The following is a 12,745-nucleotide window of genomic DNA, read 5'->3' on the forward strand; positions in this document are numbered from 1 at the left end:
TTACACGTTTTTAAGATTAATGCATATACCTGTCGTATGATAAAGTAATGAGATCAAACCCTGGAGCAGTAGATTGGAGAAGACATTAAATGCCGACAGTGTTTTTTAAACATTTTGTCTTGGTGTATGGCCAATTAACAATGTTGTGACAGTTTCAGGTGAACAGCAAAGGGACTCAGTCATACATGTATATAAATCCTACTACTACTACTAAGTCGCATCAGTCGTGTCTGACTCTGTGTGACCCATAGACAGCAGCCCACCAGGCTTCCCCGTCCCTGGGATTCTCCAGGCAAGAACACTGGAGTGGGTTGCCATTTCCTTCTCCAATGCATGAAAGTGAAAAGTGAAAGTGAAGTCGCTCAGTCGTGTCCTACTCTGTGCGACCCCATGGACTACAGCCTACCAGGCTCCTCCATCCATTGGATTTTCCAGGCAAAAGTACTGGAGTGGGGTGCCATTGCCTTCTCCGAATATAAATCCAGTTTCCACCAAACTTCCCTCCCGTCCAGGCTGCCACGTATTATTGAATAGAGTTCCCCGTGCTATAAAGCAGATCTTTTTATCCATTTTAGCTATCCATTTTAGTAGTGTCTACGTGTCCATCCCAGACTCTAAGTATCCCTTCCCCCCATCCTCTCCTCCGCCCACCCTGGCAACCGTCCAGTTCATTCTCTAAGTCTGTGAGTCTCTTTCTGTTTTGTAAGTTCATTCCTATCATTTCCTTTTAGATTCCGCATATAAGAAAGATGTTTCCCCTTCTATGTCTGACTTACTTCACTCAGTACAACAATCTCTAGGTCTATCCATGTTGCTGAAAATGGCATTATTTCATTCTTTTTAATGTAAATGCCAGGGAAATTTGGGTGCAATGCTGTAGGTAATGTGGACTCAGGGGTGGTGTTTGGGAGAAAGTGCTAGAGCATACAGGTGTGGCCAGGAGAATAATATGATTATTTGGGCATGAAATAAGTGCTATGAGCTTCATTTTTGACCTAAATGAGTAAATTTATTCTTTGCCACCTTAGATTGATGAAGATGAACCCCTGTTCCTCAGCTTAATCAATGACCTGTTTCCAGGATTACAACTAGATAGTAATAGTTACGTGGAACTGCAAGCTGCAGTCACCAACCAGGTTCAGCTGGAAGGTTTGATTAACCATCCACCCTGGAATCTCAAACTCGTGCAGGTAAAATATTTTTCATCTATTATCAGTATGATGCTCAATGAGTGTTGTTAGAGGTTGTCATTTGGAGAGAAGAACTTGTGATATTAGTCTTGCTTGATGTTAAGGTTGAGACTAAATAAAGCACATCATTACAAGAAGAGTCCTCAGCGGGGGGTGTTAGTCCTAAGGACTTTAGCGTGGTTTTACCCTGCTTCACACTAACCAAGCACTTACTGAAGTTACTTATACCCCATGAGGTTAGGTGGTAACCAGAATCTTGAGAATAGCTGGTAGGAGATAGTAGATTATGAAAATGTAGGGAGGGACTTCCCTGGTGGTCCCGTAGTTGGGACTCTGTGTTTGCACTGCAGGGGCCTTGGGTTCCATTCTTGGTTGGGGAACTGGAATCTCACGAGCCGTGCAGCATGACCAAAAAAAAACCACAGGGAAATGGAATGCCATAGCTGGGGGCATTCGTGGGGCATGGAGCCCGAGGAATCTGGGGCTGCTACCCTGCTTCTGCTTCGTGTGTGGGCGTGTTCACACCTAAACTAAATCCTTTGCCCGTGTCTCTTGGTGTGTTTCTGTCAATTACATTTTATCCTTGTGACAACCTATCAATGATTTTATCAAGCAGATCCCTGAAACTGTTGCAGAGTTGCTGAATTAAATCCCTATGAGCTTGACACATTGGGAGTATTTTCCAGTGCCTTGGAAAATGAAGGCATTGAAATTGTGGAAAGTGTCAAAACTGCATTTGAAAAGTAATGATTCTTAACTTATTCTTTTAACCAGTGCAAGTGTATGAGACAGATTCAAATCTTACAAAGAAAATATATTGGGAGAAATCAACGTATTTTTCATCATCTATGTAATGGAAATCATTCCATTTAAAAAAAATTCTGGGAAAACCTCACTTTACATGTGATGTGCATACAGGTGAATTGAGAACTTCAGATGTACAAGCTGGATTTAGAAAAGGTAGAGGAACCAGAGTTCAAGTTGCCAACATCCACTAGATGATAGAAAAGCAAGGGAATTAAAAAAAAAAAAAATCTACTTCTGCTTCATTGACCATGCTAGCACTTTTGACTGTATGAATCACAACAAACTGTGGAAAATTCTTAAAGAGATGGGAATACCAGACCACCTTATCTTCCTCCCGAAAAACCTGCATGCAAGACAAGAAGCAAGAATAGAATTGGATATGGAACAATGGCCTGGTTCAAAATTGGGAAAGGAGTACATCAAGGCTATATATTGTCACCCTGCTTACTTAACTTCTATGCAGAGTACATCATGAAAAATGCCAGGCTGGATAAAGCACAAGATGGAATCAAGATTTCCAGGAGAAATATCAATAACCTCAGATATGCAGATGACACATGTCTAATGGTAGAAAGTGAAGAGGAATTAAAGACCTTCTTAATGAGGGTGCAAGTGGAGAGTAAAAAAGCTGGCTTAAAACTCAACATTCAGAAAACTAAGATCATCACATCCGGTCCCATCACTTCATGGCAAATAGATGGGGGGAAAGTGGAAACAGTGACAGACTTTATTTTCTTGGGCTCCAAAATCACTGTGGACAGTGACTTGCAGCCATGAAAGTAAAAGACGCTTGTTCCTTGGAAGAAAAGCAATGACAAACCTAGACAGCATATTAAAAAGCAGAGACATCACTTTGCTGAAAAAGGTCTGTTTAGTCAAAGCTATGGTTTTGCCAGTAGTCATAAAGGATGTGAGAATTGGACCATAAAGAAGACTGAGCACTGAAGAATTTATGCTTTTGAACTATGGTACTAGAGAAGGCTCTTGAGAGTCTCTTGGATAGCAAGGAGATCAAACCAGTCAATCCTAAAGGAAATCAACCCTGAATATTCATTGAAAGGACTGATGGTGAAGCTCCAATACTTTGGCCACCTGATGCAAGAGCTGACTCATTTTAAAAGCCCCTGATGCTGAGAAAGATGGAGAGCAAGAGGAGAAGGGGGTGAGAGAGGATGAGATGGTTGGATGGCATCACTGACTCAATGGACATGAGTTTGAGCAAACTCAGGGAGATAGTGAAAGACAGAGAAGCCTGGTGTGTTGCAGTTCATGAGGGCGCAGAGTCGGACATGACTTAGCCACTGAACAACAATGCACACAGTATACTGAGCACTGAAATCTTAGTTCTCTCAGTTGGTGGGGACTAGAATATTGTGTTGTTACTTAATGTCAAACACATTACTGTTGAATATAACATGGCCAGTACCTCTGTTGCTTTTAAACTATGGATTACAGAGCTAATACATTTCTATCTAAAACTTAGGAAAGTAACTCAAATTTTACTCTGATCAGCTATGAGACCTTTGACTTTTTGTTTTCATTAAGAAAACTGTAGAGAGGACTTTGTAACAGACACTGTCCATGCTCTTTGTATGTCTCCTTGAATCTCTCTTACCTCAACCTTGCACTCCTTCCCTGACTTCTAGAACTGTGATTCCAATCCCAAACACACCACTCTCTGCAGGAGGGTCAGTGCCACTTTTTCTGGAAGGTGCAAAGTGCAGACAGCGCATGAGAGATTTTTCTCCCCTACCCCCAAACAACCCTTCCTTAGTTAAGGACACATGGGTGATGTGGGGAGTTCCCTGGTGGTCTAGTGGTTAATACTATGCATTCCCAATGCAGGGGGCCTGGGTTTGATCCCTGGTTAGGGAACTTGATCCTGCATGCTGCAACTAAGAGCTGGCACACCCAAATAAATAATTAAAAAAAAAACCAACAGAACACTCGATAAAGACTTATGGGTAATGCAGTCAAAAAGTCAAGTTCTCCTGTTTCCAGTTGAAACAGAGAGGTATAAAGGTGCCCCGAGGGCCAGTCTTAAGTCTCCCCTCTACAGGATTTTTGTCTTCAGTCACACCATGCTTGACCTGTCCCCGTTCCTGTCCTTCCCTTACTCCATTACAAGTTTCCCTGATGATCACTCGCTTGTACAGGAAACTCAACGTCCAGCTGTGCCTCTGGGGAACCAGAAGGCTGATGTTTAACTTGGGTCTTGGCAGAGATGCTGTGTATCGCTGCTTTCCACCACTAGGGGGCGGTATCACCACACGTGATACAGAGACAGCCTGTTTGTGGAAAAACCACTTCTATGTTATCAGCAAACTGAAATGACAAGGAGTTTGTCATATCAAGTAGTTTGAGAGGCAAAAACTAGATCCTGAATTGATTACTTCCAAAATGTAATTAAAGTCCTACATTGTCATCACTTTCTCACTTTTAACGTTTTAAAAGTTTGCTACTCACCTTCCATGAAATAAACAGTTTTGGGGGGGTCATATTCCATTTTTAAGTCCTGAACCAGTTACTATCTAAAGCTTTTAAGATCCTGTTTAAAGCTTTTAAAATTTCTTCACATGACTTCTATGAACGTGTGCAGGAGACTCCTAAGTTATATTTTTTGATTGATCATCTCATTGTGTAGTTGTATGAGACGTCTCTGGTCCGTCATGGTTTGATGACTCTTGGGCCCAGCGGGTCTGGGAAGACAATGGTCATAACAATCCTGATGAAGGCACTGACAGAGTGTGGAAGGCCTCACAGGGAGATGAGAATGAATCCCAAAGCTATTACGGCTCCTCAGATGTTTGGCCGACTGGACACAGCAACCAATGACTGGACAGATGGGATTTTTTCTACTCTGTGGAGAAAAACATTAAAAGCTAAAAAAGGTACACGCAAATTCTTTTCTGCTGATCATTCTTTTTTCCTGCCAGTTTATCCGCAACTCAGTATTTGTTTTAATTTTCTTTTTTGGTCATACAGAGGTGAAAAGTGATTTTCTGTTCTTATTTTTGGCAGGTGAAAACATTTTCCTTGTTTTAGACGGCCCTGTGGATGCCATTTGGATTGAGAACTTAAATTCCGTGTTGGATGACAATAAAACCCTCACACTGGCCAACGGAGATCGCATCCCCATGGCCCCAAGCTGCAAGCTTTTGTTTGAAGTCCACAATATCGAGAATGCCTCTCCAGCCACGGTTTCTAGGATGGGCATGGTGTACATCAGCAGCTCTGCCCTCAGCTGGAGACCAATCCTGCAGGTGGGGACTGGAGACCTACAGAAGCACATTTAGTATCTTTCCATGTCTCGCTTTCTCCATGTCTTGCTCTCTTATAAACAGAGATTCTGTTTCTTTGCTGTAGGCATGGTTGAAGAAGCGTACTACTCAGGAAAATAATGTATTCCTAACTCTGTATGATAAAATATTTGAGGATGCATATACATTTATGAAACTGAACCTCAATCCGAAAATGCAGCTCTTAGAGTGCAACTATATTGTGCAAGTAAGATATGTTTTTTGTACACTCATTGCTTAAGATTTGAAATTCCCCCCACCTCCCCCCAGCACACTCAGTTGCAGTCTAGAGGTATCTGAAATGGAAGGTTCACAGAGTACATCAAAATCTTTCTGTGATGTGGCAGTGAAGCGTCTGAGAATTTGGATTCCTATTAAAGATCTTATTGATTCACTTACTGCCATCTCTTCATGAGTTTCACCTCCCAGGGCGGTATTGTCAGGGGAAGCGGAATGAACTATCTTTCCCACCATTCAAGCTCAGTCTAACCTTCCCAGAAAGAGTGTCCAAAAATGAGAGCAGACAAGATAAATAGAGCTGGTAGTTCTACAGAAAGCACAACAAGGAGCTGGTGGCAAGCAGGAAAATTTGGGTGGAAGTCTCGGCTTTGCAAATTTAGTGTATGTATTAGATAGGGAAAACCTTGAAGCAGCTCTCCAAGTAGTTTGTAACCTTATATTCTCCCCCTCTACTCAGTTTTCCTTTTAAGTCTTTGGAAGAAACAGAACAAATCGTGAATTTCTTTCTCTTTCTTTTTTTTCTGTTTCTTTTATGTATTTTTTTAAAGATGTATTTGTTTAATTGGAGGATAATTACTTTGCAATTTGATGATGGTTTTTGTCATACAGCAATATGAATTGGCCATAGGTATACATGTGTCCCCTCCATCCTGAACCTCCCTCCCATCTCCTTCCCTACCCTATTCCTTAGATTTTTCAAAGGCTGTCCTGATTCTAGTCCATATGTGATCTCTCATTATCCATTCTAGAGCTCTGATTCTCTGTCAGTGTGAAGGACGTCAGTCAGGGAGGCTGGGTGGCTTAGAAATAATTCATGAAGCTCACAAATCATTGAAATGATTTTATTTTGGAAGACAAAGGATGTCTTACTGTAGATACTTTTTTTCTTTTTTTTTTTTTTGATGCCATGTGGGAGTTGACACACTTTTTCTTGAAGGGGCAAATAGTCAATGTTCTAGGCTTTGCACAATTTTCCATCCCAACCCCTCAGCTCTACTGTTGCAATACAGAAACAGCCAGACACAATGGACGAGACTGACTGTGTTTCGGAAGCACTTCATTTGCTAAGCAAGTGGCTGGCCCCTGGGGCCACAGTGTGCTGAGCCTTGCAACATGTTAAAAATAAATAAAATCTTTGATCTATAAAATTTGGAATAACCAAACTTTAGAACCAGAAACTACCTAAGGAAGCATCTAGTCTAGGCTTTTTGCTTCTCAGATGAGGAAACTGAGACTCAGAGATGTTAGGGGCATGAGTTGGGGGAAGAAACCACACCTCCGCATTCCCAGTTTGGTGTCTTTTCTGTGCAGTCATGCTAAGAGTCGGACATGACTGAGTGACTTCACTTTCACTTTTCACTTTCATGCATTGGAGAAGGAAATGGCAACCCACTCCAGTGTTCTTGCCTGGAGAATCCCAGGGATGGGGGAGCCTGGTGGGCTGCCATCTATGGGGTCACACAGAGTTGGACACGACTGAAGCGACTTAGCAGCAGCAGCATGCAGTCTGCCTAAAGCAGAATGACTTTTCTTCTAAATGCCACTGGCTGTAGGACACTGATCAAGCCATAACTGGGGATATATGGATTTGTTTTCTTCTCCCGTTCTCTCCTTTTTTTAAAGTTATTATTATATTTAAATGTTTATTTTAAAATCTAAATATAACACTTAATTTTATTGTATTTTAAATATTTTCAGTCTCTCAATCTTCTGGAAGGTTTAATCCCCTCCAAAGAAGAAGGTGGCATTTCGTGTGTTGAACATCTTCATAAATTATTTGTGTTTGCTCTAATGTGGAGTTTAGGAGCCCTTCTGGAACTGGAAAGCAGAGACAAGCTTGAAGCTTTTATGCGAAGTCATGAAAGCAAGTTAGATTTACCAGAAATACCTAAAGGGTTGACTCAAACCATGTATGAGTTCTATGTTACTGATTATGGTAAGCACAGTGATTTACATCTGAAAAAAAAAACATTTTTTTTAATGGAATAGAGATAAACTCCATAAAATCTTCTATGGGAAATATTAAACCAATTGTGAGTAACATAATTGCTAATACTATTTTTAAATTGCATCTATGGAAACAAGACTAGGATTTTGCATATGAGCTGGGAATGGTTATAGAGGCTCTTGACTTCCCCTTTCCCAGTTATCTAAGTGAAGTCTACCGTAAATAAGTTAGCAGTACCTCTTTTTCTATTGCTTGAAGAGGAAGGGTAGAAGTATAGAGAACACAGATTCTTCATGATGCAAAGTGTGGTAATGCAGTCTTAGAACTTCTTTGTTGGAAACATCAGAATAATCAAAGAATGAAGCAAGCAGATAGGGACCCTACTTATGTGTAGTAGACTTGGCAAAATCCCATGCCTCGGCTCCCTAACCCACCATATGTGTCAGGGCCCAGCTTACCGCTCCCTAAAAGAAGCTAATTATGAAATAAATCCTTAAACCTAGATGTTAATTCTCTTACAATCTAGAGCCAATCCAAAGATGGTTCTTTGGAAAGAGCGGTAAAATTGGTCAATTTCTTACCAGAGATATTAGGGGGAAAAAAGAAGAAGTAGATTACCATGAGCCAGGTTGAGAGAGGAAACATTACTACAGACCCTAAAGATGTTAAAATAAGAAGTGATTATTAGAAACAATGTTAATGAAAGTACATTTGACAGTGTAGATGCTGGGCATTTATTCTAGGGGTGGAAGATTGGATTAACGTTTAAAAACCAGTCAGTGTAATTCACCATATTGATATACAAAAAACCAAGCAATTTATGTGTCATCTAAATAGATGCAGAAAGTACATTTGACAAAATTTTAACATTCTTCTATGGTAGAAGGATCATCTTTCTATGATAAAACTATGACAAAACTCGCAGGATACTAGAATTAGAAACTTTATCATTATAATAAAGAATATCTTCAAAAAAGCTGTATTATACTGAATGGTGTGCTGCAGTCCATGGAGTCACACAGAATCAGACGTGACTTAGTAACTCGACAAATACTTAATGGTGAAAGACTGAATACCTCCAAGGTTCAGAAATAAGGATATCCTTTCTCACCATTTCTGTTCAGCATTGTACCAGATGTTTTAGCCAGTGCAAAAAGGCAGTAAATAAATAAATACAAACAAACACACAAATGAAATATCTACAAATTGGAAAAAAAACAAGTAAATTTCTATTTACTTGCAGATATGATAACCTCCCTCCAAAATGTTGTTAGAACTAGTATAATGAGTTTAGCAAGGTCACAGAATGAAAGAACAGTATATAATAATAATTTGTATTTCTGTATGCTCGCAACAAATTGGAAACTGAAATTTTAATATAGAATTCAAAATAGCATCCAAAAATGAAATATATAGGGATGAATTTAATGAAATATGTATAAAATTTGTATACTGAAAGCTATAAAACTGCTGAGAGAAATTAAAGAAGCCCTGAATAAATGGAAAGATAAATCCAGTGTACAAATCAGAAAATACAGTATTGTTAAGATGTTACTTTCCCTGAACTGATCTATACACTTAGTGCAATCACAGTGAAAAATCTCAATAGGCTTTTTTTTTGGTTGAAATTTATAAATTATTATAAACTTTTATGGAAATGCAAAGAATAACCAAATCAATTTTTAAAAAACAAAGGTGGAACACTATGTCATGATTTCACTAAAGTTAACATCTCCTTAGAAGTCACTATGAAAATAAAATGACCCATTTTGGCCACAGAATGGAAACAAATATTTAAGAGACATATATCTGATAAAAGAATTTTATCCAGAATACATAAAGAACTCTTGCAATTCAATAATAACTTTAAATAGATGCTGTACCAAAGATTTATGAATGGTGAAAAAAAGAATATGAAGAGATATTCAACATGATTGGTCATCAGGGAAATGCAAATTAAAATTGCAATGGGGTATCACTTCACAGTTGCTAGAATGACTAAATTCTAATTAATTTAATGCCTAAAATGGGAATATCAATAACCTCAGATAGGCAGATGACACCATCCTTAAGGCAGAAAGTGAAGAAGAACCAAAGAGCCTCTTGATGAAAGTGAAAGAGGAGAGTGAAAAAGTTGGCTTAAAGCTCAACATTCAGAAAACTAAGATCATGGTATCTGGTCCCGTCACTTCATGGCAAATAGATGGGGAAACAGTGCAAACAGTGGCTGACTATTTTTCTGGGCTTCAAAATCACTGCAGATGGGACTGCAGCCATGAAATTAAAAGACGCTTACTCCTTGAAAGGAAAGTTATGACCAACCTAGACAGTATATTAAAAAGCAGAGACATTACTTTGCCAACAAAGGTCCGTCTAGTCAAGGCTATGGTTTTTCCAGTAGTCATGTATGGATGCAAGAGTTGGACTATAAAGAAAGCTGAGCACCAAAGAACTGATGCTTTTGAACTGTGGTGCTGGAGAAGACTCTTGGGAGTCCCTTGAACTTCAAGGAGATCCAACCAGTCCATCCTAAAGGAGATCAGTCCTGAGTGTTCATTGGAAGGACTGATGTTGAAGCTGAAACTCTAATACTTTGGCCACCTGATGCAAAGAGTTGACTCATTGGAAAGACTCTGATGCTGGGAGGGATTGGGGGCAGGAGGAGAAGGGGATGACAGAGGATGAGATGGCTGGATGGCGTCACCGACTCAATGGACATGAGTTTGGGTAAACTCCGGGAATTGGTGATGGACAGGGAGGCCTGGTGTGCAGTGATTTATGGGGTCGCAAAGAGTCGGACACGACTGAGCAACTGAACTGAACTGAACTGAAAATGGCAGGGTTCATAATACCAAATTCTGGCAAGAATGTGGAACAAGTACAGCTCTCACATTGAACATTGTGCCCACTTTGCTAACTACACAGTGGTGCACAAGATGCAGCCTCTATGGAAAACCCTTTAGCCACTAATGTTTAATCCTTAAAACTTAAACATACACATAACATAGGACTCCATAATTTGCAAGGAAAGTTGAAATCAAGGCTGTTCCTCCAATGATGAATATTTGCTTTGCTGCTATCAAATGTGTACTCTTCCTCTCTCTTTCCATGCATTCTATGTACACAGTTACTTTTTGGGTAAATTTCCGAATTGTGGTTTTTTTGGAAGATCTTTAAATTGGCAGTTAAATTCAATAATGCAATCAACAATGAGGGTCATTCCATTTAAATGACCACAATATAAACATCTCTGGCCAAGTTTGCATGACTAACAGCGATGCTGACACCATAGATTGAATGGTGCTTTCCAGAGATGCTAAAATGTAAATAAGATACTTTTCTTAGAATTGATGGAATGTACTTATAATGCTTATTATAACAATAATGTGGTGGTTGTGTTAGTCGCTCAGTCATGTATAACTCTGTTTCTCTGTCCATGGATCCTCCAGGCAAGAATACTAGAGTGGGTAGCCATTCTTCTCCAGGGCATCTTCCCGACCCAGGGATGGAACCGGGTCTCCTGCATTGCAGGCAGATTCTTCACAGTCTGAGCTAACCCATCCTTTTAGTTAATGTGGCTTTCTTAGTAGATACTAAACGTATCATTGGTTGTAATTCCATTTTAGGTCAGAGCTCTCTAGATAAATAATAATTTAAAGATTATTTTTTAAAGAGGCAAAACAAATTTAAATTATCAGATGCCACGTACATTAGCTTAGCAGATAGGTTAATATGTTTCATGAAGATGTTTTAAATGTTTATTTCTGTTGATTGTTTATAGCACTTATATTTTTGTATTCTGAGATAACTTTTGAAGAATGCAGTTTTATTAAGATCCGTTTTAATTATTGCATAGGTGACTGGGAGCATTGGAATAAGAAACTTCAGCCATATTATTATCCAACTGACAGTGTTCCAGAATATTCATCAATTTTGGTTCCAAATGTTGACAATGTTAGAACAAATTTTTTGATAGACACCATTGCAAAACAGCATAAAGTAAGTTTGATAGTTTTGTTGACTGAAAAAAATGCACAATCTAAAAGCTGAGAGTTATGTTATTTTTTTTATTTAAATGTATTTATTTTAATTGGAGGCTAATTACTTTACAATATTGTATTGGTTTTGCCATACATCAACATGAATCCACCACGTGTTCCCCATCCTGAACCCCCCCTCCCACCTCCCTCCCCGTACCTATTTAGTGGACATTCTTCAGACTTCAAGTCCAGGACACAGCATCTCAGATAGTGTTCTGATAAGGCAGAGTTTTGGGGGGAGGTCAGAACATATAGAAATTTTTGTAACCAAAGACCAGGTAGTCGGAACATCATGAAATGATGTTTTTTAATGAAAACAAACAAACAAACAAAAACCCAGGTGTCTCAAGTTAAGGAATTTAGCACTTTCCATGTATGGAAAGATTCGGGTCTGGACTCACTAAAGTCATTCCTTTGATATGTGGGGCCAGTAGCCTGTGTTTCCTCAGTCTCTTAGACCATTGCAGACCATGAAAGAAGCACAACTCTTTTTACAACCACAAGTGGGGAAAGTAAAGTACAGAGGGCTGGAGGTGGTGTCATTTCAAAGAAGCCTTTTGGCAAGTGAACTCCGGTTCCCAAAATACGCTCGAACTCTGCTGATTTTCAGCTTGCTAAAGAAAGTAGATGTCTGCCTACAAAGTCCCTCCCCTGGTCACGTGACCACTCACCCACGTTTTCTTCCAGTACATTTTCCTCCAGCATGCATTGTACATTTATGGCTTTAATTCAACTAGGATTTATTTTGATGTAGGTTTAATTCTTAAAAGTAACTAAAACCTACCGTTAATTTATAGAATGAAAGAATGGCTACTAGAACCATAATATGTTTAAAACTAAACATTTTATAACACCTTTTAACGTGATTATCCTGCCATTGCAGGCTGTTTTACTCACAGGGGAGCAGGGAACTGCAAAAACTGTAATGATTAAGGCCTATTTGAAAAAATATGACCCAGAAGTACAGTTATCTAAAAGTCTAAACTTTTCATCTGCCACAGAACCAATGATGTTTCAGGTAAAATCTATCATTTGCAGTAGTCATTAACTTATTAAATATATTAAGTAGTTGATACATGTATATGCAAATAAAACATTGGTATATATAGTCCCTCAGTATCCATGGAGGATTAGTGCCAAGACTCCTGGGAGTACTCAATTGCATACAGTGGGTAGTGTTTGCGAATAACCTGTGCATATCCTCCCATATACTCTAAAATA

General features: G+C 39.2%; 1 protein-coding gene across 1 annotated transcript in view; it reads left to right on the forward strand.

The window, feature by feature from the left end:
• DNAH8 (dynein, axonemal, heavy chain 8) overlaps window positions 1-12,745 on the forward strand; it is a 324,670-nt gene that overhangs the window by 153,125 nt on the left and 158,800 nt on the right. The window contains exons 48-54 of the mRNA XM_010848693.1: window positions 1,029-1,190; window positions 4,642-4,888; window positions 5,019-5,260; window positions 5,364-5,504; window positions 7,235-7,472; window positions 11,341-11,483; window positions 12,408-12,542. Of these exons, the coding sequence (XP_010846995.1) occupies window positions 1,029-1,190; window positions 4,642-4,888; window positions 5,019-5,260; window positions 5,364-5,504; window positions 7,235-7,472; window positions 11,341-11,483; window positions 12,408-12,542 (1,308 nt within the window). The remainder of the gene's footprint in view (window positions 1-1,028; window positions 1,191-4,641; window positions 4,889-5,018; window positions 5,261-5,363; window positions 5,505-7,234; window positions 7,473-11,340; window positions 11,484-12,407; window positions 12,543-12,745) is intronic.

Source organism: Bison bison, unplaced genomic scaffold (assembly GCF_000754665.1).
Source record: "Bison bison bison isolate TAMUID 2011002044 unplaced genomic scaffold, Bison_UMD1.0 scf7180017864270, whole genome shotgun sequence".
Classification (NCBI taxonomy): domain Eukaryota; kingdom Metazoa; phylum Chordata; class Mammalia; order Artiodactyla; family Bovidae; genus Bison; species Bison bison.